At 52.5% G+C, this 27,211-nt stretch overlaps 3 protein-coding genes across 3 annotated transcripts in view; 1 reads left to right on the top strand and 2 right to left on the bottom strand.

Moving 5' to 3' along the window:
- Positions 1–13,498, top strand: part of LOC111071011 — a 68,956-nt gene extending 55,458 nt beyond the window's left edge. The window contains 3 exon segments of the mRNA XM_041592922.1: positions 10,186–10,980; positions 11,060–12,963; positions 12,965–13,498. Coding sequence (XP_041448856.1) covers positions 10,186–10,980; positions 11,060–12,963; positions 12,965–13,204 — 2,939 coding nt within the window. The 3' untranslated portion in view covers positions 13,205–13,498.
- Positions 13,499–14,411: 913 nt separating this feature from the next.
- Positions 14,412–18,312, bottom strand: LOC111071012 (protein MTO1 homolog, mitochondrial). The gene is made up of 2 exons (XM_022362101.2): positions 16,058–18,312; positions 14,412–15,299 (listed from the first exon to the last, which is right to left on the bottom strand). The coding sequence occupies exon 1, from the start codon at positions 18,268–18,270 to the stop codon at positions 16,276–16,278; it is 1,995 nt and encodes a 664-aa protein (XP_022217793.2). The 5' UTR covers positions 18,271–18,312; the 3' UTR covers positions 14,412–15,299; positions 16,058–16,275.
- Positions 18,313–18,434: 122 nt separating this feature from the next.
- LOC111070988 (small subunit processome component 20 homolog) lies at positions 18,435–27,130 on the bottom strand. The gene is made up of 6 exons (XM_022362059.2): positions 26,962–27,130; positions 24,527–26,897; positions 21,624–24,467; positions 19,705–21,566; positions 18,992–19,633; positions 18,435–18,934 (listed from the first exon to the last, which is right to left on the bottom strand). The coding sequence occupies exons 1-6, from the start codon at positions 27,004–27,006 to the stop codon at positions 18,500–18,502; spliced, it is 8,199 nt and encodes a 2,732-aa protein (XP_022217751.2). The 5' UTR covers positions 27,007–27,130; the 3' UTR covers positions 18,435–18,499.
- Between the last annotated feature and the right edge of the window lie 81 nt (positions 27,131–27,211).

Consider the following 27,211-nt stretch of genomic DNA (forward strand, 5'->3'; position numbering starts at 1 on the left):
GTGGAAGGAGGGGCCCACTGCCAGAGGGTGTCAGAGCAGGGGCAGGTGCAGGGGCACTTTGAAGAGCGAAAAACACATTTTTGCACTTTTATAGCGCAACATCTTTTGTGCACAGACATCCAGCGTCCTGTGTCCTGGGGGTAGGAGGTGCAGAAACCGAGAATGAATGGAATGAAGGGGGTGGGGGGGTGGAGGTGGTGGGAGCGCACAACCACAAGCGGGGATGCATGAGCAGCAGCAGGAGTATTGGTGGGGCAATGCCTTTAATAAACCCACTTTATTGTTTAGAGCCCAAATAAAATAATCCCCTTAAATGATGCCTTCGCATAATAGACGCCTTTGCCACGTCCCTGCCTCCTGCCGCCTGCCTCCTGCCGCCGCCTCCAGCCTCCTGCCTTTGCCACTGCCTTTCTTTACCGCCTTTAATGCCTGTCTGCCTGCTGCTTATTTTACTGCTTCTGCTCCTTATCCTCGCTCGACGACGTCCTTGGCAATTCGTGCCGTGTTTCTGCTTTGTTGCGTCTCGGCACAGTGGGCAAAATAGGCACATAAATGCATGAACAAAATGTATTATGTACCCCTTAAATAAACAAATATACTTGCAGACACATTTTTCTGTCATTTATCGTCGCTAATTTCGTACAAATGAAAGACTGACTGAGATGCCAACATTTCTGAGTACCTTTGCCTTTGCCTTTCCCTTGCCTTGAAGTCGCTTAAAATTCCTTCCGTTTAACTTAGCTACTGCACCACTGTGCGTAGACAAGGACTGAGCACAGATCCTGTGTCTGCCTGCGTCTGAGTCTGAGCCACAGCCACAGCCAGAGCCAGAGCGCCTTTTGCGTTAGCGTCACTAATGATGATGATTTTGTGGTAAAACGTTGTGTTTGTGCTAATCGGGACAATATTATGCGGCAGTAAAAAGTAAATGACTCAAGAGAGAGAGGGTATGGGTCTAGGGGAGAGGCAGAAATGGCAGGGGATGGCACCAGGGGTCAGAGGCAGCGGCAAGGACTGGCAGACGGACAGACAGTCGAGGGTCGAGGGCAGCGACAGCTGGCGGAGGCGAGACCCAGCAACGCCTTTCACTGGCAAGATAAAAAGAATCAACAGCAGCAGCCAGGGAGCAGCTAGGAACAGCCAGGGGACAGGAGGGATAGAGAATGGGAAGGTATGGGAGCAAGAACAGAGCAGGGGAGGGGGGTACGACAGCGCTAAGCCAAGAAAAGGCAGCCACAACATGGTCTATGGCTGCAGAGCAGAGCGGAGCGGAGCAGCAAAAAAGGAGAGAAAAATACTAAATAAAAGGATCAACTGTGGAGGGCAAAGGGTGCAAAGGGCGGGTGGGGGTGGGGTGAGGTGGCGGTGCGAGGACAACAACCCATAGATAGAGACTGAAGGCAGAGGCTGAAGGCATTTCAACATCCCTTAGACCAACGAGACTCGAAATCCGCAATCCGTCTCGTCTCCAACTCCAGGAGAACGCCGACTCCTACTACGGACTCGTAGTCCTCGCCCGAAGCTGACTGCTTGGCTGACTAATGCGAAAAATACGTAATTGCGCATAAATACGGGATTAACAAAGTGCTCGTCCGACGGTCGGCTGTCGGCTGTCGACTGCCGGTTGTCGCCTTTGCGGGTCTGAATTGGATGGGATTTGGGTTGGGCTGCGGGCTCTGTCTCTCTGTCCCTGTCCCTGTCGCTTGTGACCAAAATTAGGCATTACAATGCATACAAAAGACCCCTGGGGACCATCAGAGAGAGGGTTGGTTGTGGTTGGGGAGGGGTGCTGGTGCTGGTGCTGATGCTGATGCTGTGTGTGACCATAAAAAGGGAAACCAATTCAAGTCCCAGGAAATCCTGCGAAACAGTTGCCAGGATTAAGCGGAATTAGTTGTGTGTGCAACTTAATCAGAAGGGAGCTTCTCCTTTCCTTTCCTTTCCTGTCCCGTCCTGTCCTATCTGTCCCGCATCCTTATCCTTATCCTTAACACTGCTGACGTTGGCACACCATCCATCCATCAGCAGTTGTCCGCACAGATTACACAGATATGTATGCGTGTACACTCCTTTTCTACAGATCAATTTGGGATGTCTATTTGGGATTATTTATTATTAGTACATATAATTCCTAGATTTATACTAATTTGCATATCCTTTTGGTTCTGTTTCTTTCAGGTGAGTTTTCCCATCAGGCAAGGGCTAGAAATACGATCTACTGTAAGTATCATCCGTGCCGCAGGATGTTAATGCAAGTTAGAGTCCTTCAAGCAGCCTGTACCATGGCCATGGCCACGGCCCCAAACTGAAAATGCAACCAAAATGCTCCCCCTAAATACGTATCATTTTCAAATGTCTCCTTAAGGACAGCACGAAGCTGTGTCCTGTCCTGTCGTGTCGTGTCGAGTCACAACCCTCAGCCTCACTGTCAAGTGTCCTGGCGCTCCCTGCCGCCTTAGCCAGTGGCATTTCAGGCATGTCCTTCACACACACATCCACTATGGAAATGTGTAAGTGCATCCTTATTCATTTCCTGGTCCCTTTCTTGGCTGCCATTTTCAGCACTTGAGCTGCCTCTTTCCCTATGAGAGTTTTCTTTTTTTTTGCTCTCTTGGAGATTTAATTGGAAATACTTGCAAGCGCAGTGTGGCAGTGGCAGTGGCAGGCTTTACGATGGAAAATATTTCAGAAATTATGCTCTGGCAGTGAAGCTTTATTGGAAGTCCCGGAAGCTATTTATTTTGAGTGACAGTAACTTGGATAAATTCAAACTTGAATACCTTTGAAAGAGTGCAACGAATCGAGTGAGAGAAACTGCAAGACCTCCCAGCACGGGTGTTCATTTGTATTTTTATTATAGTTAAGAACCATCTATCATCACCCTTGAGGGGGTGGCTGCATATACATATGTACTAGAGTTCCATCCGCATCTTATTTGCCGTGGGATCCGCCTGGTATGCCGCTTATGCCCCACCATGAATGCGTTCTTCTGGCCTTGGAATGCTGTGCTGCTGCTGCTGCTGCCTGGAGTGGAGTGGATTGGAGTAGAGTTGTACATTTCTTGCGCGCGTGCTGGGAATTTCCAGTGTGGAATTCCTTCATTCTGGACATGCCTCCTCTAGACATTGTATTGTACAGAAAAAGAGACGGAGAGGAGAGAGAGAGAGAGAGAGAGAGAGATGGAGATGGAGATGGAGAGTAGAAGGAATTCTCTGCTTGTGCAAGACAATATCTGGCAGTGTGTCCTGGCAGTTGTTTCTGCTCCAGCTGCTCCTTGTGGCCCCTGGCCTTCTGCACTGGCTCCCTGGCATTCCCCTTTGTGTTCGTGATTCCTGGCACTTGTTTATTGTCTGTATATATGTGTCTGTGTGTCTGTGTCTGTGTGTGTGCGCTTTCGAGCCAGAATGCGACTGCAAACTATTTAAATTGTGTACGAATGCGAGCCGAAAAGTTTGCAAACATTTTTCTTGCTCTCCACGCAGTCTCCCGCTACTGGTATTGCCTCTGTGTGTCTCCTGGTTACCTCCATGCCACATCCACATCCTGGCATCTCATCCTTGCCTCATCCTTTTACGTGCCGGAATGCAGGCGAACCATTTTTGGCGTCGTGTAGACAACATTGCTGGGAATCCTTTTGCTTTTCCAATTAATTAAAACGAACACTTTTGCTTGTGGGGAAACACACACACACACACACACACACAGAGAAACAGAGAGAGATACAAGAGCCAAATGGGGAATGTTCTGTGCACCAAAATCGATGTTTAATTCCATGAAATTATATTCGACAATTCCAGAAAATTCGAAACACCCAAAACACAAAACGCAACACGCGACAAAAAACTTTTAATTGCTGCTTCTGGTGTCTGGTTCTCAAAAACAGCAACAAATAACAACAAAAAAATATATATAGGTACATATATCCTCGTATTTATACGATTGAAGGGTGGAATACAACAATTTTGAGAGGGTTTACTTTGAAGTGCGACAAGTTATAATTAGTTGGGCGCCAACAGAGTGCTAGAGTAGGAGAGAGTGGAATATTGCCACGAATTTCATGGACAAAAACTAGAAACTTTAAATGAAATCAAATGTTAGAGCTCTGCCCTGCAAGTATGGAATTAAATGGAAATTATGCTGGAATCTGTTTTTAGCGCCAGACTTATCCTGTGCAGTTTTAAATTTGGAGATTGGCTGTGAGTGCATTCGTATCGCTTGGTTAAAGCTCATCCCATCCATCCATTAAATCCCTCCACAATTGTTGCTGGACCTTCAGCATACAGTTCTTAGAAATGGAAGTTAAGGGAGCACAATGGAACTGTCAGGGGAAATCATTTTCCAAATTACTTTTATTTAGAATTTAAACCAAATCAACTGACTAAAACCTTTGAAAGTCGGCTTTAGCAGCATTCGATTTGTTTTGTATTGTAATGCACTTTCAGTTACCAATTTGGGAAATATTTCTGGGGTTTATTGTCGAAAGAAATCACAATTTCGGGGCTGCCTGAAATTTGAATTTAATTTGGAATTTTTGCATTCAATACGCGAGACTACCTACCAATGGTATCGACTTCCAATTAGCGATGCGCGCTCCAAGAATGCAGCCAGGCATCTCTAACTCTGTTCTAGATAGTAGCAGGAAATGCCGGATGTTCAGGATCTGCTGGGGGGCGGGGGCGGGGGCATGGGATGTGTTGGGGCTTCCTGAACACAGGAACTGCAGCTGCACGATAATGTATGAAATTATTATGCATATTTATTGTTGCTTTGTGTGGCTAATAACATTGTTTGGCCTGGGTACGGGCATGGCCATCGGTTCAGGGTGCTAGGCTGCCAGGATGCGGGATGGGCCGCCCAAATCATATTACACCTCCTCCTCCTATTGCCCCTCTCTCCCCTTGTACATGTGGAATATTTTGGTAATTTTAGTTAGCTAAATGGAGGCGGGACCACAGCCGTTCCATTCGCCACCCGTTGGGGCACGGGCATCGCCTGTGCTGGTCGATGGTCGATGGTCGAAATTGATGGCATAGTCGGGGCGGATCCTGCTGGGATTCGGTTCCTGCGGTCGGTTTTAGCTCCGGTCTTCCCTCTGCCCTACCCTGGCCTGCCACTTGCTTGTCCATGTGCCCATGGGCCCCCACACCCCACAAAATGTGTCCACTGCTGTGATGTCATGCTGGGCTTGGGCTTGGGACTGGGACTGGGACTGGGGGGGGTCTTTGCAACCGCAACAGACCAGCCATAATTAATGCATGAGCTGCCAACTAACTAAACTCGTAGACTCCTGTGCCACCTCTTGCTGCTGCGCCTGCTCCTGCTCCTGTTCCGCTTCCAGTTCCTGCTACAGCTTCCGGCTACTCTTCAGCTTGGTCAGGAGAGAGGGAGGGAGGCTTCTTCCTTTGGATTGCCGGTCCGCTTTTCATTGTGCTGCGGCGGCCGCAAAAGGCCCCGGGGCGAGTGTGTGGCCAGAACTGGGCAGCAGCAGCAGGAGCCAGGACTCCGACCACCGTGCTCTGAGGCAGCTGTCGACATGGGTCGGTCGGGGCACAGCACAAATGGCAAATAATTGCATATGAAACCGCAGAAGCAGTTGACGGCCGTCCACTGCTGCAGTGCACCACCAGCCGCAGGACATACACAGGACACAGCTGGGGACCGAGAGAGAGAGACGAGGGTTAGGAAGAAGGCCGCATTGCAACGGAATCAAACTTAATTTATAATTAATTTGTGCTCCACACGTACATAGTCCTAGACACGGTGCAAATTGCGAAAGTAAATTAATGCCAAAGATTCAGATTCGGAATAGAAGGCGGAAGGAGGTTTGCCAAGGATGGTGCCCCTGGTGGATGTAGAGGAATGTGTTTGCTGCAGGCTGCAGCTTCGAATATATTGCCACATGCTGGGCCTACCCATCCGAATGCTGCAACTGCAGAGGAGAGTTATTGAAAATGGTTATTGGAGCCACAAACAAGGTAATATTTAGCAGCTCTGTAGGTACATATGTATTATGGATTGCAAGCGGCTGGGGTTTATAGAGAACTAGCACGTGGAAATGTAATGCAAAATGCAAATCCATCTACAGATCTTTCAGATCAAACATCTTGTATTTTTTACGATTCGCCACAAAACTCTGAAGAAATTTATAAATTCCCCCCCCAAGCATTTCAGCATTCTACGCCTCATCGAACGCTATATTATGTGTCTCTCTCACACACATTCCCCAACTTTTTCCTATATATTTGTACACATAATTAGAGGGGGGTGTCCTGAGTCCTGTGTACCGTGTACTGTGTCCTCTGACCAGGCCACACAATTTTCGCATTTGATTTAATTGTGAATGTATTTATTAAATAAATTATTCATGGCCTGGACAAGAGTGCACTTGTCCCATGTGAATTTCGTCCTGTGGCTGACCTAAACATGTCCTGGCCACAGTAGCATAGCACCATACCCCGAGGAGGAGTATGTGGTGGGTCAGCAGGGTGGTCAGCAGGGGGGGTGTGAGCAGAAAACTGAACTCCGTTTGCCACTGTAATTAGTTGTGGTGCAATAATCGCCTGCAACTGGCGACAGTTCTCTATGGCAAGGAATTTTCGGCCACTCTACGCTCTACATGTGTGTATGTGTGTGTCCTCCTGTGTGTATGTACTGTGTGTGGGAGCTGGGAGTTGCATATTTGGGAATGGGTCTATCTGAATTTAGCATAATGTCGAAGCCAGGAGGTAAATGTGGATGTGGATGTGGATGAGGATGGAAACATGTGTTAATGTGAACAGTGGGCGTTCATGTGGTTCGAGGGGGGGTGTTGGATGTGGATGTGGGGCCACTGAATGCTCTGTGGTTGGGTGTTGCACTTGGATCGACATCGACAACATTTTAATTTACCCAAGCGACAAAAACCAATTTTGTTTTGAATTTAACCTAAAATGCGAAAATGTGACAAATGCCACAACAAACAGCATCCATTCGAATCCAATCCATCCATACCCACCACCCCACCCCAGCCCAACCCAACCCAGCAATAATGATACTACAACAACAATAATAACCAATGCTTATGGCATAGAGGATGATTCCGATGCGTAGAAGAGGAAGGAAGCAGGAGGAAGCAGGAGGAGTAGTGGTAGCATTGTCCAGTGCATAATTTATTCAGCATTTATTTATTGGCAGTTATGATTGCATTCTGCGGCATTCCCAGGCCCAGTCCCCGTCCCCGTCTGGGAGCTCCACTCTGGTGTTCACTTAATTGACTTTGGAAAATTAGATTTGCATTTGGCAAAATTAACAGAAATGAAGACCACCCACCCACCACGGCTGCAGCAGAGCTGATAAATGATAGATGATTCAATTGATTGTATATTGGAGAATCAGAATTCAGGATTCAGAATTCCTGCCATGGACAAGAGCTGGCCAGCAGTCCAGGATCTGGAGAGCTTATTGAAATGTTGATTAAATGGCAGTAGAAGATGAAGAAAGAAATAGTGATTGAAAGATGGACAGAGGAATAATTAGATGGAACCAGCACCTGGGATTGATCGATACCCGTAGATACGAGGAGTATAAGTAGATTATGTAGATATGCTCCGTAATGGAATAGTATGATTAGATTTATTTATTTGATCCCCTACTAGAGGGGTATCCTTAAAGAGCTTGAAGATATTTGAGACTCAACATGACTCGACGGATAAATGCGAATCGCGAAATGCTTTAATAGCTACTCCACCATGGTGCCTCGTGCGGACACATATCGCTCCACATCCGACGGAAGGCGAGTCTTGCGGTGTCTCTCGTGTCAGTGCGCTGATTAAATTCGGCAAATATCGCCTATTGCCTGCTCAATGCAAAGCTGAGCAGATCTCTCTCTCTCTTTCTCACTCTCTTTGTGACTGACTGCTGCAGGGTGTGGCAATGCAAAATGACGGCAACGGTGTGGCATGTTCGGGGACTAGGACTGGGCCTGGCTCTGCTATTGGGAACATGTTGAAGTACACAAAACCCATGCAAACAAACAGGCATTGCACGGCAAACAATCCAAGGGAGAGTGAGAGCTGTAGAGAGGGTAGCGGAAAGGGGCTTAGGCAGATTCCCAGCTAGCAACTAGGAGATTCTCTACACACTACTCTCCACACTGCACACTCCACACCACCCACTCGCACTGCTGTTGGACAGACTGGCAAAAACGGCCCAGCCACGTCAACGATGGCATCGCCATCGAGCCATCGAGCCGTCGAGAAGCTTTGTTTGGTTTTGCTCCGTGCAGGCAGGAGCATCGGAGCTCTCCCCGCATGTAGTGACACCCTCTCTGCCTGCTCCTACTCCACCTCCTACTGCTCTTCATGGCATTCGCATTCGTAGTCCTAGTCGTCGTCATTTTATTGTTGTAGTCTACATCGAATGCTGCTCTGCTGCAGTTTCGGGCATTATTTGGGTTTAGTTTGGTAAATACAATCGTCAGGAGAGGGCTGGTGAGGGGGCGGATAGCAACCCAAGGGTGGAGCAACACAAATCTCTCTCTCCCTCTGTGCCCACCTATGATAAACGATACAAAACGCTCGAAACCAACAGCTTATGCAGCAGACGCTATAACGATGAGTCCTGGCAGTAACCTGAAACCTGCAACCTGCCACTGCAACTGTTGCCACAATTGCAACAACAGAATTGGAAACATATTCTGGGAATGCATTTTTGCGTTGCATCTAATGAAAACAAACCATGCCAAGAACGAAGTCGGGTCGGTCGGGGGTCTCTTGGTCTCTCTTTGCTATTGGAGCCGACAAAGCCGTTAAATAACTGCAACAAAATTCCGGAAAAACCCAATCTATGAAGTGCAACTGGAACTGGAGCAGGGATTAGAAGGGGAACGAGGCTTAAGCCATGTTGCAGATGTTTTACTTTTACATATTTCCGCCCCAACGTTTGTGCGGCTGTTGATTTTAACCGAAACACAAAATATTTTCATATACATATGTATGTATGTATATTGGTTGCTTTTCTTTGCTGTTTTCATTTTTCTAGTCGAAATCTCTTCTGCCTCTGCTGCTGCCTCCACAGCTTTTCCGATTATTCTAGGCTCTGGGAAAATTGTTAGGCTCCAGCTCTCCGACGTAGGAGCTTTAATGTACACAAAGGACCTGCGAAATGGTTTTCCCAACACATACTCGTATATAGCACTCGTACATCGTACCCGCACCGTCCTCTCATTCCGGACAACATCCACGATGTCATCGATGTTGTCGTTGCAAATTCCATTTGGCATTGAATGCGACCAGTCGAGTCGAGAGTCGAGTTGAGAGCCGAGTTGAGAGAGGAGTCGAGGGGGCGGCAGATGCAGCATCACCTGAGCTGACCTGAAAGGGGTGGAGCATAAAAGAGATGGGGCGGAACGGAACGGAACGCAGCGGAGCGGGATTTGGCTGTTGGACTGGTGGGACTGGTGGACTGGTGGCTGTCATATCTGAAAGCAATTTCGCAGCGTGCAACCCGAAAACAAGCAACGAGAATCGATAAATTCGTTGGGCGTGCAATTTGCGACAAGCGGAGGAGCCTTCAAAGAGAAAACGAGGCGGGGCCAAGGGTGTGTCAAAGGTAGAGGAGCGTTCGCCCCATTCCTGGATGCATCGCTGCCCTCCTGCCTGCCTCCCTGCCACCGCATGCCTGAGTGAGCCGTGTCCAAAATGCAAGTTTCAGGCCTTTGCAATTTGCATTCGACCAGCGATAGCTGATGGTGGCGCCACCATCACAGTGTCCATGCCACCAGAGTGTCCCAGTGGGACGTGCGCCGCGCCGCGCGCGCGCGCCGCTCCTCCATGGGTATGCAAATTGCCGCAAATGCAGCGAAGCGAATGCGCAATTTTTGGTTCGCTGAGAGGCGACATCAATCAGTTATTAGCAAAGGAAATCCGACACAGGAGGAGCATCTGTCCCTTACCCTTACCCTTTCCCAGTGCAAGTGCCTGACACTCTCCCTTTGTCTGTCCCTGGCCCTGTCCCTGTCCCTGCCCCTGCCCCTGGCCCTGCCACTATCCATATATGTACCCATGGTGTAGTATTATGTCAGACGCGGATTGGTCTCAGATGTCCACTTGACGGGAGGAGTCTTTTCACACACACATGTTCGCCATTGCTCCACTTGACTACTTCGCCCGTACTGACCGAGCCCGATTTACTCTCTTCCTATTACAGCGCCGCCCAAGGCTGGACAGAAGCGACCAGCCACCAGCCCGGCACCGCACATACCTGTGCCGCATCACCTGCAGACGCCGCCGGGCTCCGCTGTGGCCGGCAGCCCGGTTCCGCCCGGCCAGAGTAGTGGCCTGCTAAACCACGCCCTGCCCAGCAACCACATCGGCACCCCCTCGCCACAGCAACACCAACACCAGACGCACCAGCAGCAGCAGCAGCAACAACACCAGCAGCAGCAACAGCAGCAACAACACCAGCAGCAGCAGCAGCATCAGGCGCAACAGCAGGCGGTGGCAGCTGCAGTGCAGCAGCAGTTGGCCGGTGTGGGGATGCCCCCAGGTGCCATAAGCGCAGCCGCTGCGGCCAACAGTCGCGGCTCATTTGCAGCAGCCTTGCGGACACTGGCCAAGCAGGCGGACATCAAGGAGGAGGACGTGGGCGGGGACCGGAATGTGCCCACATCCGTGGCCCAAGGGCCACCGCCCACGTCGGTGGGCCAGGGGACGATGAATTCGGTGGCGGGTCGCGGTGGACCCGAGCGTGGGATGGCCAACAGTGGCGGAGGAGATGAACGAATGGGGGGCAACAAGAAGCGCTCTCCACCGTCGCCCCAGCCACCGGAGAAGATCGCCCGGCTGAGCCACACGCCGCAGAGCGTGTCCATGCAGCCAGAGATGCTGGCCAGGAGCGGCTTCCAGCCGTACAGATCGGACGAGCGGCTGATGCATCCGGCGGGCGCCTTCCCCCTGGAGGCCTATTCACACTTTCCGGGCCTGCCGGGGCTTCCGCCAGCAGGTAAGAATCGAGACCCAAGACCCCTCTTTGCTCTGTTGGCCAGCCAGCTCTAACGTGCTCCTAATCCGATCCCTTGCAGCATTTTTGAACCCCGCGGGACTGCAGTACTCGGATCCACTGTACTTGGAGCATCGCTACCAGCTGTTCCGCGCCGCCGGTGCCCATCACACCCACCCCCATGCGGCCGCCCTGTACCCGCAGATGGCCTCGCCCTACTCGCACCTGTACTCGATGATGCCGGGAGCCGCTTTGGGCATCTCGCCGGCCATGCACGACCGCATCAAGCTGGAGGAGGAGCACAGGGCACGACTGGCCCGCGAGGAGGAGCGCGAGCGGGAGATGCATCGCGAGAAGGAGCGCGAGATGCGGGAGAAGGAGCGTGAGATGCGCGAGCAGCGGGAGAAGGAGCAGCGCGAGAAGGAGCAGCGGGAGCGGGAGCGCGAACAACGCGAGAAGGAGCAGCGCGAGCGGGAGCAGAAGGAGAAGGAGGCCCGCGAGCGAAAGTTGCGCGAGGAGGAGCGGGAGCGCGAGCGCCAGCAGCTGCTGAACGCCTCCCACCACTACTCCAATCAGCTCTACTCGCCGCTCAACCGCACCCTGCTCGGCAACATGATTCCCCACCTCAACCTGAGCCTGCGCGGCCCGCCCGGATCCCTGCACGGCCTGCCCGGAATGTCGCACTACCATGCGGCGGCGGCCAACGCCCAGCGTCAGAGTCCGCATGCGGCCATGGGCCTAAATCTCGGCATGGCTGGACTGCCAGGCGTGGCGGCACTGGGCGGACACGGACCCAACCTGCAGCATCACCTGCAGCAGGCGGCCATGGGGCTGGCGCATCCGGGAGCGGCTGGTCTGACGCATCCGGGATTCTCGGCAGCCGCCCTGGGACTGAGTGCGCATCCACATAGCCTGAACCTGAGCCACCCACACATGTCCCCGCATCACCCCGCCTCGATGGCCGCCCACCAGCTGCCACCGCACACGTCGTCCGCAGGGGGAGGGGGAGGAGTGCACAGCAACTCCATTCCGGTGACCGCCGGCTCCAGCTCGTCCGCATCCTCGCCGCACAGCAGCCTCAACCTGACAGCCGCCGTTAAGCTGAGCTCTGACCAGCAGGCGGCCACTTCGACGCCCAGCAGCATCAGCATGAGCAGCAGCGGAGGGGCCCTCACCACATCCACGGCCAGCTCGCACATTCCCACAATGAGTCACTACTACCACCACGGCCACCTGGCAGCCATGCATGCGGCGGCGGCGGCGGCTGCCAGCGGCCTCACCCCGACCGCTGCCCACCAACAGCAGCCCCTGTCCCATCCCAGCTCGCCCAAGATCACGCCGCCCATCGCCGGATCGTCGTCTTCCAATGGAGGACGTGCCGGGGGCAGCCCACATGCGATGAGGCACCATCTGGCGGCTGTGGCCGCGGCCGCCCAACAGTCGGCAATGATAGAGAAAGCAGCTGCCGCTCCGGCCACTCATGAGCCGGCCACCCTGGACCTGACCGGATCCAACTCCAATTCGAGCAACCAGGCGCCCTCCAACGCCAGCAGTGGCCAGTCAACCACCAACCACGAGCTGAATGGAGTCGAGTCCAATGGAGCGTCGCAGGGAGAGAGCAAGGAGCAGGGTCCAGGAGCAATCAAGGAGGAATCCATGAAGAGCTCTCCACCACCGGCGGCCACCGAAAAGAAGCCGGCCACACCGAGTGCAGCCCCCGAGAAGCCACTGCACCCTGACAGCTCGCCGGAGAACTCTTCGCGACGCAGCGCCAGCCCACCCTCGGAGACCAATAGCTCGCTCCCGGCGGTTGTCAGCGGAGTCACTGCAGCAGCAGCAGTAGCAGCAGCAGCAGCAGCAGGTAAAAGCTTAGAGGAGACCCCAAAGATTCTAGAGTCGACACCGACTTCCCCCGCCACTGGTGGTCTCAAGCCAGATGCAGGCGAGAGTCTGGAGGAGAAGCAGCGCACTCGGTTGTCGGTGTCGCCGGCGCCCGGCGCCGGCCCCGGCCCCGACACCGGTACCGGTTGTGGCTACCTCGCCAGACACCGTCTCTGCATCCGGTGGGGTGACCTCCACAACGAGTGGTACCACACCGCCGCCGGTGGTCAGCAGCAGCACGAACATAACCGGCAAGGCAGGCGCCACGAGTGACGAGGTGTCCACCAGTGCCTCCTCAAAAACCGGCCCCACAGACACAGAGCAGCTGGCATCGGCCAGCAGATGATCCTCCCGCCCCGAGGGAGGCTTAGGTTTAAGTTTGAAAGTCGCCTCGGATCGGAACTAGTTATCATCTACCTTCAGTAACATTAACTAAGCGATAATTTAGTTGTTAGTCGGAGATCTTATCTTTTTATTTATACAAGAATTTGTAATGTATTGCCAACGCTGGTTAGATCCAATTCTGAATGTTTTAATCCCTAATCTTTAATCTTTAATTATTATTATTATTATTTGCCCCTATTTAAATGTGAAGCGTATACCTTTAGAGATTGCCTGAATAAATCCCTTTTGTTTAAAATTAATGTTATTATTTGCCTTTAGTTGCCGTTTTCCGTTGCCCATCCGAGCGAAGATCCGACGAAGATTCTCCAAACTAAACTACAGCCCCTCCCCCCTTCGGTGTATTGCAGATGGCGCAGACAGCAAGCCCTCATTGGGCGGACTGGGCCGCAGCAACAGCGCGGAGGAGGCCACCGCCTTATGACACCAACTCTTCAGCAACTCGAACAACTAACTAACGAAAAACTTTGGCGACATCGGAATGTATTTGCTCTCGGAACGGGCGCTCCACCAGCAGCGCAAGCGGATGCTCGACGAGTTCCTGAAGCTGTAGGAGAGCCCGGGACAGGGCGAATTTTGAATTCCGAACGGAGGAGGATACAATACGGAGACGGGCAATTGCCAACCCCAACCCCAACCCCTAGACACACACAGTAATAGCGAACAATCTAAATCCCAATAATGTATAATGTATAATTGTATAATGTATGTATAATGAATAATGGATAACAGATATCAGATATTTGTTTGTTCTCGGTGTTACAATCTAACGTTTACCCCAACCAGTTGAATACAATTCTACAGCAATAGGAAGGACATTTTCGATATGTGTAAAGAGAATCTCTGCGAGTAATCTTTGCATAAAATGTAACATATTGTGAAATACATACTCGATATTGAAAGAATTAACATTATAAGATCTTTTAGGCACCTTGCATAGAACTCTGAGTGTAGTCTTTGTGTGTGGAACATGTTCACGGCGGCCCCTGTGCTCGTTACCGATAGTTGTAAAAATTTAGACTAAACCTCTGTTAAGAAATTTATATATACATATATACATACATACATGCATACAAGCAGAAACAAGAGCAGGAACGTAAGCGGAAATGGAAGTGGGAGCAGAAGCAGAAACTGAAACAGAATTATAAAAAAACAAACTGAGTAGCTATAATTTATTCTTAAATTGCTAATAATTGTGATTTGGAGAGTACGAAAAATGAAAAACGTATGGAATATGTGTAACTCGAATACAAAGTGGGGGAAAAAAAAACGGAACTGAAATTTAGATAACAAATCAAATACTAAAATGGGATAATCTGGAAGGGATGAGTAGGATGAGCAGCGAAAGGCTTAAATTATTTTTCGAAATTGATCAACTTTTGTATGTAACCCTTTGGTCCTTAGCGTTTATTATTATGATTATTTCGAATAATTTTGTACACAATACACAAGATAGCAAAGAGGATACGTGGATACGAGAGGTGTCCCTCCAAAGAGAGGCGTACTTCTTAACCACACTGTAATTGATGTTTATAGTAAGTAGCTAATGGCATAAACCCTAACCGAATGTCTCGAGGGGATCTATACCTATCAAAATAGTTTTTGTTCCGTTTTCCAATCTTTGCCCAAAGTGTTTTTGCGTTTGAGATTGCCTATAAATTTGAAGATGATATGTGACGTATAGATTTTTATTATGTTTTAATGCATGAATCTCGAGCAATCTGTGATATTATAACATGAAAAAAAGACAAAAAAAAAACCAAACCAAACAAACAAAAACTCAACATATTATTGCGGATGAGCCTCAATCTGCAGTCTTTTGAGAGCCAACACTCGATATTCAGATCAAGTTTTCGAAGCAGGGTGTACACCGAACTGCAGTGAGCGGGACTGGACTCCACTCCACCAGACCCACGGATGGAGACACGACACAGCCACAGCCAAAGACACCGACATGTTCCGAGCACAATTCCTTACCAATTCTGCCATATGCAAGTCGATTTTTCCTTTGACAAAACTATGTGTATGTACCAGTAAAACTGAAAGTGAATATATTTTAGTAAACTAATCGTAATAGATTCTTGGATAATATACAGATAACTGATATCGATCGATTGGCGTGCATCTAATAACTTAATCCACAAATGCCATGCGATAGCTAATCAATTAAAGCAAAATAGTTTCAAATACAACCTAAACAATAACAAAACAAAAACAAAACAAATGAAAACAAAAACCAAATAAAATTAAATGTACTGTACTTCTCCCTCAATCTTCGTTGTGTGTGTAAACAGAATACAAAGTGTAAAACATTAAATTGTAAGCTAACCGAATCGCAATCAAAATCTAAAACCAAATACACAAACTACGGACAACAGAATACCAAAACAGATAATACAGCATCATACTTTGAGACCACAGCAACCGAAACGTTGACCATTGACCCTATCGTTGATAGCAGATGAACGAGAACGAAAGCAAGTACAACAGCAGTTCTGGAATACCCGCTACTATACTTTCATTTAAACACACAAAAGGATCAGAACTTTCAAATCAAAAGTACATATACCACTCAATCTCTAAATGCAATTCCAAATCATCGTACTTATGGGTATAATATATACTTCATATACATATGTATGTGGACACTTTCTTCCCACAATTCCACAAGAGTAGCGGGTGTAGCCAGCAACAAACATTCAAACTACAAAAACAGCGCACCAGTATAAATACAGCGTTCAACCATGTGGCAAACGATATGCGAAACCAACAATTAAACAATCTTGTGCAACATTACCTAAGGCATTTATGATTTTATGAAATAAACTGTATGTAAGCATTCAATTGATTTGCTGTGCTTTTCCTTGAAATGACCGCTCTAAGGATTCCCCTCGCTGACCTCAATTAGCGGCCGATCTGGGCGTGGTGTATCTTTTCCTGATCGGGATAGTCCGAAAAGCCCGAAAACCGAAGGGTCTTATATAATTCGTAAGTTTATTAACACATAATTAACTATTAGCCTCTACTGTGCTCTGCCTTGGCCAAGTCAGCCTTTTTCACGTACTTCATTATCCTCACTATTGTAGAGGGGGTTACGCCTTGGATCCGACTGGCAGCAGCGATGGTCTGTGGCTGAATGAGGCTCAGTTTCTGTCGCTCCTCGTTCGAGAGGCTCAGCACCTTGGAAAAGTAATCAATGTCAGCGGGAATGGCCAGACGCTCTTCCCGTCGTACATCCTCCACGTCCCGTTGTTGTTCCTCAACAAAGAACGAGTACAGGGCCTCTATCTTCAGCCTCTCGGCCAGGTTGTTGTCGTCGCGCAGCCAAGTCAGTTCCGTCGGGAATAGATTGATGAGCTTATCCACCGTGATGTTGTCAGCTGGTATGGCAAGCATGTCAAAGGCGGTTTTTTCCACAGAGGCTTTGGATGTGGGTAGGTCCAGAGACTGGCGCCAGTAATTGCTGTGCTTTCGAAGTTTCCTTAAAGCCTCCATGCCCGACTGTAGTCTTTCTTCCGCTTGCTTAAAGTGCCGGAAGCGATGCTCGGAGACGAGCCCATATTCATAGCCCTTATTGGTGAGCCGCATGTCGGCGTTGTCAGGCCGAAGGGATAGTCGGAACTCTGCCCGACTAGTGAACATGCGGTAGGGCTCATTGGTGCCCAACGAAGTTAGGTCGTCCACTAGTACACCGATGTAGCCTTCAGTTCGACTAATTGTCAGCTGCCTTCCATCTGCGTGGCGAGTTTTGCCCGCCGCATTAGCACCAGCCACAATTCCCTGGGCAGCTGCCTCCTCGTAGCCCGTGGTTCCATTTATCTGCCCCGCAAAGAAGAGACCAGGCAGACGCTTTGTCTCCAGCGTGGGGAACAGTTCACGGGGATCTATGAAATCGTACTCCACACCGTAGCCGGGTTGCACCACCTCGGCATGCTCCAGACCCTTGATGGCGTGAACCAGCTGCACTTGCTGCTCATGGGGCAATGTACACGAAATTCCCTGTGGATACACCAAGGGACTATCCAGGCCTTCCGGCTCTAGCCATACTTGATGAACTCTTGCGCCAAATCGTAGAATTTTCGACTCTATTGAAGGGCAATAGCGAGGGCCTGTTATCTCCTCGGTAACGTGCCGATTTACGTGCAGATTATTCCGCACAATGTCGTTGACCAACGGCGTCGTGTAGGTGAGATGGCAGGGCAACTGCTCCTGGGCTGGTAGCCACACATGGCTATTGAGAAATGAAAATGGCATCGGGGGATCATCTCCCTCGTGTCTCTCTAGTTGGGAGAAGTCGACGCTGCTCTTAGCTATCCTGGGCGGCGTTCCTGTCTTTAGGCGCCCCATGCGGAAGCCCAGTCTGTCTATGGCCTCACCCAAGGCCTTTGCTGGAGCATCTCCCATACGTCCAGCCGGCCTCACCTCCAGTCCAATGTTGATGTGTGCCCTTAAGAATGTTCCGGTTGTGAGCACAACCGAATGACTGCGCACCACTTCTCCATTGGCCAATACAACACCTGTGCAACGTCTGTGCTGGTGCTGCTCATCTTCTATGAGGATATTGTCCACAGCCGCCGCTCTGATCTCTAGGTTTTGCGTGCTATGAAGTTCCTTCTGGACAGCTCTCTTGTACAGCTGCCGATCGATCTGTGCCCGCGGTCCCCACACCGCTGGCCCGCGTCGCTTGTTGAGCACTTTGTAGTGCACTCCAGACACGTCGCAGCATCGCCCACAGACTCCGTCCAGAGCATCGACCTCTCGCATCAAGTGGCCCTTTCCAATGCCTCCGAACGAAGGATTGCAGGACATCTCGCCAATGGTCTCCAGCTTGTGTGTCAGCAGCAACGTGCGTGCACCCATCCGAGCCGCGGCTGCACACGCCTCTGTGCCGGCATGGCCTCCGCCAATGACAACCACATCGTAGATATCGCTGCTGGCATTGTGTGCGTGTCTCGACTGGTGGCGACTCCGAGCCAAGCCACGGATCACACACTTCCGCAACTGTTGCATTTAAAAAACTAAATTAATTTGGAAGCAACAACAACAAATATAATTGCACAACACATGGCGCATGTAGTGGGTGTATCGATAGTGGCCTGCGCCATATCGATAAGAGCACTCGATAGAACGCCGCCAAATTCAATTTCAAATGGAAAAACAAGCTTGAGGTTGGCAATTCTGATTTATTTTTTCTCTACTTAGATTAGCTACTTAAATTAGGCAACGGCCGACTAACTAATTAAAATCCGTCCATTTCAGCTTTCCTCTTGCGCTTTTTCAACTTCTGCTTGGTGTCTGGCGCCTTGCCACGAATCACCGCTGCCTTCAGACGCTTCGCAGCCTTCTTGCGCTCTTGCACTCCTGCCTTGCGTTTGGCCGCACGCTCTGGATCATGGACCTTCTCCTGGGCAACGGCCTTGCGCCGCTCAGCCCGTCGCACCATCAGCTTGGTTTGCACCACATTGCGAAGTTTGTCGTAGATATCCGCTCCAATCCGCTTTCGCAGCCGACTGCCGACGCGTAGCGCTAGCTGACGCAGTTCCGCATCGACGTTCTGATCCTCCTCTGACATCTCGCGCACCAGTGACTGGAGCAGGGCGGGAGCCAGCCGAGTCACCGCCTCCACACTGAGCAACGTGCTGAGGGCCTCGATAAGCGTGAACATGGCAGTGCGCTGTGACAAGAAAACGTTAAAAAAGGTTTGCAAAAGGAAAGATTGTGCTGTACGTACTGTGCTGGTGTCGTGTGGTGCCTGGGTCACTTCCTTGTTCACCAGGAAGCGGATGTTTCGCACCAGCCAATTGAGGTTGATTTTGTTAGCCGGGCCTCGCTCCTGTTCCTCCTGCGCTTCCGAGTCCTTCTCCTGCTTGAGACTGAATGGGACATCCCTCAGCATGTGCCCCACGTACAGCATGATCTTGGACAGTTCGTCAATCATTTCCTGTGCCGTCTCGCCGGGCGTGACCTGGGCACACAGGTCCAGTACCAGGGACTTGATATCCTGGGCAGGTTGGGCGTAAACAAAGTCCAGGTGCTTCGCTTCTCCATCCTCTCGCTTGACGCCCACCAGCTGTTGGCCCACATAGGCGTAGTCGTAGTGAGCTAAGAGGTGTGTCAGCAGCTTGGCCGCATTGCAGCGCACCCAGTTGTGTTCGTGGCCCAAGTGCCGCTGGCAGCCGTACGCCAGTTGATCAACGGTGTCGGAAATCTCCTTGTCGGCCAGCATCGCCTCCCCGCAATGCTCCATGATCTTCAGCAGGCAGTACTGCAGCTGGATGATCTGATGGTCTGCGCTTCGTTGCTGATGCTCCAGTCGCGTCTCAGTGTCCAGGCCGGCCAGCAGCAGCTCCTCGTCGGGAGTCGCATGAGAATGCTAAAATATATATATAAAGAAAGCCCTGTAGCAGACTAAAGAAATCAAAAGAGAGCAGAAATCTATCGTACCTTTCGCCTTCTCTTCTTCTGCAATTGGTCTTCGTCCACCTCCGATGCCAGATTTCCCGGAGCACGCACATATCGACCGCATGCTTCCGCATCGCCCAGCGTCAGGATATTAACCAATGTGGGCAGCACCAGGGGCAGTCTCTCCGCAAATCCAGCCCGCTCCGCCTGCACAAACCTCGAGAGGAGTGCGGCCGCCATTTCGCGGACACCCGGCTTCTGGCTGGACTGCTGCGACGTGAAGAACAGCAAAGTGAGATCCAGAAGTGGCTGCCGCTCCAGCTTGGTTAGGCGCCCAATCAGCGCCTCCAGAGCAGCGGCCACACTGCGACGACAGGAGGGATCCTCATCGTTGACCAATCGCGTGCCCAGCGAGAGGAACAGGAACTCCGATTGCTTGGCGAGTAGCTGAAGGGGAAACTTGTTGATGATGGAGTGCATGAACTGGATGGCCGACTGTCGGCCGGCTATCTGGGTGTAGCACAGCTGGACGGACATGAACTTGACCAGCTGATCCACACGCTTCTGCAGCGTGTACTCCATGATGTAGGTAAGCAGGATGCCGCGGGCCTCGTCGCGCACGTAGTCCGACTGCGATATGATGGACAGATCGCATAGACGCTTCATCAGATCGTGCAGCGAGCGAGTGTCCACCTTGCGGCCCACCAGAGCCTTGAGCAGAGTGAAGCACATGGTCTGGCTGCTGCACTCGCCCTCCTGCAACTCCTGTTCGATTTGCAGCAGCAGCTGTTCGATCTGCTCATCGCTTAGCTGGTAGTCCTGGCATTTGCGGAGCAACGCCACCACCGCCTTGAAGCTGCCTCGCACCAGCTGGGCGTTCTCCTCCTGCCGCGTGGCCCCAAAGCTGGAGAAATTCTTCAAGATCTCAAACATTCGTGTCACCACTGGCTGCAGCTGCTCGGCGTCCAGCTCCGAAAGCTCGTACTCCCCAATCCAAATGGCCGTGTAACACTTCAAGGCATAGGTGGTGGTCCTCACATGGTTGCTGCTTAGCGCGTCCCTCAGCAGGGGCAGCATGGGGTGCAGAAAGGGCTGGTAGTCCAGCTCCGAGAGTTTCTTTCGCTTCAGCACAAAGTGAAGCAGCTCCAGTCCGAACTCCACCAGTATGTGGGCATTGGCCTGGGCATTGGACTTGACCAGCTTGTTGCCCGTGGCCACACTGCGTCGACCCGGTGCCGGCTGCAGGATGAGGCAGTCGGGACGAGCGCGTTTGATCAGCGCCTGCTCCTTGGCGGTCAGCTGCCGCTTCTGGGTGCCCGGCAGCAGGTCGCTGATGCTCTCCGACATCGTTCCGTAGATGAAAATCAACAGACTCTCCCTGGCTATGTGCGAGTTGTCCACCAGGCCGGCCACAATCTTGGCAAAGCACTCCTGTATCTTCTGGGTGACCTTGCGGGAGTGCGACCTGATCAGATGCTCCTTGAAGGGCAGCAGCAGGTCCAGCAGACAGTTGTCTCGGATGTGCTTGGCGGCTATGTGAAGGGTGAGGTAGCTCTTGGCGCTCGGCTTGGCCTCGGGCGTGTGCGACACAATCTTCTCCACCTCCTTCTCGGCGCTCACATCTCCGAAGATGTCGTTCAGGGCAACCTCAAGCAGGTTATGCAGACAGCTCTCAATGTGCTCCGGCTTCAGCTCGCCTCGGAGCGCGTCCAGAACTCCGTGCAGGGTCACGGAGAGGACGTGCACCTGGAAGCCGCGAGTGAGCAGCGACTGCAGCTGCTCGAGGAGCATGCCCACGTAGCTGCCACCCAGCGTGATCATAATCTTCTTGAGAATGTCGCGGGTCAGCATCCGCACGGACTTCAGGGGGGAGCGCAGGAAGGTGCAGACCTTCATGAAGATTCCTGTGGAGAAGAGTCGTTAGGGGGGGAGGTTAGTGTCTGCTGTCAGAATCTACCCACCTGGCAGGCTGTTCTCCAGCAGTTCGACGGGCAGTTTCTGGAGCAGCTTCACCATGGCCAGGGCAATGGGCACGCGCTGAATCTCCTCCTCCTCGCGCTCGTGGCTCAGCCGGCGGCGGTTCACCTTATGCTTGGCGTCGTAGTTGGTCTTCTCAGTGATGGACCGGTTGAGGGTGGGCAGCAGCACAGTGGTAATGGTGGACATGACGCGCTTGGCTGCGTTGGGGGCCAGGAGCTGGTTACGCTGATGCAGCACCACCGCCTCCACTGGTTCGGCCGCTTCCTCTCCCTCGAAATCGATGAAGTCCTGCAGCTCCTCCTTTGGCGCCTTCTCTTCTCCCTCCTCTTCTTCCGCCTCCACTTGGGGTTTCTTTTCCTCCGCTGCTGCTGCTTCAGTCAGCTTCTGCTTGAGGCTGACGAGCGTGGCCAGATCAGCCTCTGCCTGCGTCAGATCGAAGTGGAAGGCATCCAAAATACGGACCACCAGGCGGACGCACTGCTTCTGCTGGGCGTGGGAGAATCGCAGCTTCTGCAGGTAGTAGCGAAGCACGGCATGGTACTGCGTCCAGGGCAGCAGCTCGCTCATCACGCCCACCGCCTCGATGGCGGCGTCCACCAGCGTGTGCTTGCCCGTGTGCCGCTCGTTGAGAAGGTATCGTGTGGCCAGCGGCAGAAGGAACTGGGTCAGGGTGCGGGCACAGGGCGGCGCCTGTCGCCAACTGCCGCCGGAGATGTTGACGATCCGCTGCAATGCTCGACCATGTCGCTGGGTCTGCAAATGCAGCATATTCTCGAAGAAGTCCACCTCCAAGTCGTGCTTATCAGCCAGGGGCGCGAGATCGCGAAAGATCTCGTGTGCTGCGGGACAGTGGCGAGCAAGTTCGCCCAGCAAGCCAATGGCTTCGCTTCGCGCGTGCTCGTGCTTCTCGTCCTTCAGAGAGCGCTGCAGCAGTGGCAGCAATGTGTCCTCCAGCCAGAACTGCACATCCTCCTTGGCCTCCAGCTGGAGCGTGAGCAGCGGGAGCAGGGCCTTGAGCAGCTCACCTACGTTGACCCTAATGCCCAGATCGGAGACGTGGCGCAACATGTAGAAGCAGTTGTAGACCACCAGCACTCCCAGCTGCAGATCGATCTTTTGGTCCTTCTTCTCCACCAGCTGCTTCAGTTCTGAGAGCCCCTCTAGCCTCTTGTCGTAGTCGGGCTGCTCCAGCCAGCGCTTGTCCCAGGCATTCAGCAGCAGGACAATCCTCGCCCACTCCCGCAGCGACGACGCAGTGGCGGAGAGCTCTGGGTTCTGCTTGGCTTCCTTGTGCAGCCGCTTTGCCATGTCCGCCAGCAAGTCACAGAGCAGCTTCCTGGCGGGCAGGACGTGCACCTGCTCAAAGAGCGGTGCCAGTTGCCGCACATAGTCCTGCGGTCTGGGCACACGCTGGCTGAGATTGGAGAGCGTGGTGATCAGCTGGACGACGGTCTCGGGCCCAGCGGAAGCCGACTGCTTGGTAAATATTGGCAGGACGAGTGTCAGCAGCAGCTCGCAGGTGGCCGGCTCCTGCACGTGCGACGTTATCAGCGTCAGAATGTTGAGTTCCCGCTTGTCCAGCATCTGTCTGCCGGCCTTCCGGTGGCGCCAGTTGGTCTGAAGCTGCTGCAGAATGGCCGGGATGTGGGGATGGATAATGGCCAAGGCCTCGACACCATATTCCTCGGTGGCAGCCGCCTCCAGCAGCTGCTCTACCAGCTGTAGCAGTGAACGCTTCACCACCGGCTTGGCCTTGTCGTTGAGCAGCAATGCCATCAGCTGATCCATTATGGCCGGCTCACCCGCAGAGGGACTCTGGTTGAGCCACCTCTGGTATCGAGGCTCTCCGCCCCAGAGGAGCAGCAGCTTCAGCAGAGGCGTGGGCGTGTGTATGGAGTCGTGTGGCAGTCGCGCGAGTCCTGGCCAGACGTACACCTCGCATATGGCGCTTATCTCCTGCTCCTGCCATAACTCCTCCATATCGACCAGTTGGCCAAAGTAATTGCCCAGTGTCTGCAATCCCGAGTGCTTCACGTTCTTGTAGGCAGTCGCCAGCTTTCCTTGGCCGTTCACCACCTCCTGGGAGACGCTTCCGACAAGCAGCAGCAACTTGAGAACATAGACCTGAAAATCAGCGGTGAGTCGACCAGCGAATTCCTTGCGTATCAGCTCCAGAAGATTGACAATCCGCTGCAACTGCTTGGCCGCAATCACTGCCGAGGAATCGTACGAGCTCTGGACATAGCGGGGTAACTCCTCTATGGGCTTGTCTGTGTATTCGGCGAAGCGTCCGAAGGCCATTTGTAGAAATTCTATGATCTCCGACTCCTCCAGCTGTCCCAGGAATCTCAGGATCAGTGTCTTCCGCTGCTGGGCACTCAGCTGCTTTTGGACGCCCTTCGTTAGCATCTTGCCGTAGAGCACGCGCAGCATGAAGGGCATCAGCTGGGATCTCTGCTCCGCGGGAATGCTGGCCAACTCGAAGCCACTCAGCGTCGTCTTGAACTTTGCCTCATCGATCAGTCCCGCCAGCTGAGCCTTTTGCTGCACCAGAGCCACCGGGTGCTTGTAGGCGGCCAGGCAGTCGAGCGCCAGCTGCTGCAGCTGGGCATTGGGCCCAGCCAACAGCTCCAGATAGAAGGCATGCATCTCCGCCTGTCGGTGCAGGGCCTTGGGGTTCGGCTGCGACACGAAGCATGCCAGCTTCAGCTGCAGAGTTTGGAGTATGAACTTGGCATGGACATTGTGTGTTCTTCGCTTCTGGCGGGATCGGACTCCGCTCGGCGCTTCATTCTCCTCATCCTCGTCGGCTTCAACGTCTTCCGCTGCAGAGCACGAAAGAGACGATTATTTGATGGATGATTCAATAAACCGGTGCACATACCTGTGGCTTCGTTGACGTTCCACGTATGCTCTGTCCTCTCCAGCTGGGCTCGGTACTCCTGCTCGACGAACTGCAGGAACAGTCGCACCACATCTGCGTTCTTCACCTCGGCCAGAGCGCCCAGCTTGGGCAGGCACTGCCACAGAAGTTGGCGATAGTTGAGCGCCTGCTGCAAACTCAGTTGCTGCTCCCCAGCCTCGGGCAGGAGCATGGTCAGGGCAGCCGACACATAGTCTGCCCGATGCGGCTGTTGTAGTAGGCTGGTTGAGTTCACCTCGTAGTCTATGCAGGCGACTGTCTCGAGGAGCTTCGCCTTGAAAAGGTTCCAGAACTCGTCCGTTCCCGTTACCTTCACGTAGGCGGCCAGCAGCTGCTGCACCGGGGCCCACACAAACTTAAAGTTGTTGTAGAGCAGACCGAGGAGCAGGCTCACCGCATGCTCCTTGAAATGGGGCAGCTGGGAGTACTGCTTGAACTGAGCGGATGCCGGCTCCAGTTGCTGCAGTTCGAGGAGCAGCTCTCGGTAGTTGTGCACCGTGGGCTCCACGCAGGAAGCGGCGTAGAAGTGCGAGTAGGGATTGCACTTGCTGCCAGAGTTTAGCAGATCCAGGCAGTGGGACGCTATGCGCCTGTATTGCGCCTGGGGCTGGCTGAGCAGCGTGGAGATGGCAGTCAGTAGTTCCGTGGAGGCGGAGAGCTCTTTCGTTGGTGTTTCCAGCAAAAGCAGCTGCAGACAGGCCACGGCTCGGATGTCTTTGGTCAGTTCTGGTGTTAGGAACGCATACAGTTTGGAGGCAAGTGCAGCGGGAAGCTTGAACTTGAGCAGAGCATGGGTCTGCAGCAGCAGCAGCAGTAGAGTGTAGTCCGAGTTGGGGCTCGCCAGGCGATCTTCAATGTTCGAGTGGAGGGTCTTCTCCAAAGGCTGCTTGCTGAATCCACGCAGATGGGGAACCAACAGCAGAAGCAGTAGGTGCTCCTCTGTTGCCACATCCAAGGTCAGGAGTTGCTGCTCCAAGCTTTTGATGGTCTCTTTCTGCTTCAGCTGCAGGGGATATACCGTCCATTGCGCCACGGATGTTGCGTCCACTTGCAGCGGCCTCTTGTGCTGGACAATGCGAGCCAGTAGCTCCAAGGCTCTTGTCTGTCGCTCCTCCTCGTAGTAGCTGATGACGTGCGGCAGGACCAAAATCTCAAATTGCTGATAGTCCAGCAGCTGCAGAATGGAGTCCTCATACACGTCCTCGGATTTTCTGCTTATGGCCAACAGTTTCTGCAGCAAGCGACTGGCATCCAGCTGCGCCAGCTGCGTGTGCTGGGCCTTGAGCAGGCTGGTGACCAGGGTCGTTAGGGGCTGCAGGGGTTCCACGCTCCGCTCAAGCAAATTCAGCAGTGTGGGCACCACGATGGACAGCTCGGCCACATAGCGCCCATCCTTGTGCCTGACCAAGGGCAGCATCAAGTCAATCAGTCGCGCAGCGTCTACGCCCTCGCGGCTTGCTGCGGAGCAGAGCTGTTGCCAGAGCACGCTGCTCTGATCGGGGCGAAGGAAGCTTAAGAGCAGTCCCAGCGAATACTCCACAATGTCGCCCAAGAGCTCGGCCTGGGCCGTTGTGTTGTTGATGTCATCCCGGCTGACGAGCACCTCCAGAACATGGGCAAAGATATCGGCAGCCGAGTTGTGCAGCTGTCCGTTAACGCCTCGAAGTATCTCGTAGATCAGCCTGCCACAGCCATGGACACTCTCCACCTGCTCCCGTAGCACTGTCTTCAGCACGTAGGCCAGAAAGCGGGGAAAGTCTCGTACATCTCGGGCTATGTACGCAAAGCATTCCACAGCAAAGTTGATGACATGCTCAGCGTAGTGCTGCTCGTCCAGGAGTGGCAGAATCGCATTGAAAACAATGCCAATGTTCCGCTTCAAGTAGGGCTTCAGAGTCTTGAATAGATGAGCCAGGCAAATCAGTGTCCACTCCAGCTGCTCGGCATCCTGGGTGTTGAGCAGGCAGATGAGGCGGTCCAGCACACGTTGGAAGTAGGGATAGAATTCCTCGCGCAGGTCACGTGCCAGTACATAGAGAAGTTCCAGCAGAGGCTGCTGCGACAGATTCGTGGCTGTGGAGAGTCGCTCCAGCAGCAGATCGACCACAACATCCTTCTGATGCAACAGCTGCGGCAGGGTGACAATCTTCCTGCATCGCTTGCTGAAATAGTTGTACTCCTCCGTGAGGTTGAGGACATTCCATTTCTGAAGTGTCTGCTGGAAATAAGTCTCGTCCTCCTCCTCGTCGAGCTCCTCGTTCCTGTGCCCAATGTGGTACAGGGCCAAGTGGCGCAAGTCGATTTCATTTACGCGATCTCCAAACGACTTGAACTACAGGCAAAAGTGCAAAAATGTGAGCCGCTGCGGACCATGTGAGACTTCTCTGGCCACTTACCCGAAATGTGTTTGTGTCTTTCGACTTCTCTGTTATGGCTGCCATACTGTTATTGCTTGTATAAACTTACAGATCACTTCATCTATCTTAAACTGGATTAATTATGCGCTAAAAACAAAATTTTGTTTGGAAACATTCAAATACACGTGCAAGGCAGTGTGACCGTGAATTTATCGATGAAATATACCACCTGACCCACAGAAAAATACCGAAAAATACCTTGCATAGATAAATGCGGCATTTCGCCGCA

Source organism: Drosophila obscura, unplaced genomic scaffold (genome assembly GCF_018151105.1).
Source record: "Drosophila obscura isolate BZ-5 IFL unplaced genomic scaffold, ASM1815110v1 contig_186, whole genome shotgun sequence".
Taxonomy (NCBI): Eukaryota; Metazoa; Arthropoda; class Insecta; order Diptera; family Drosophilidae; genus Drosophila; species Drosophila obscura.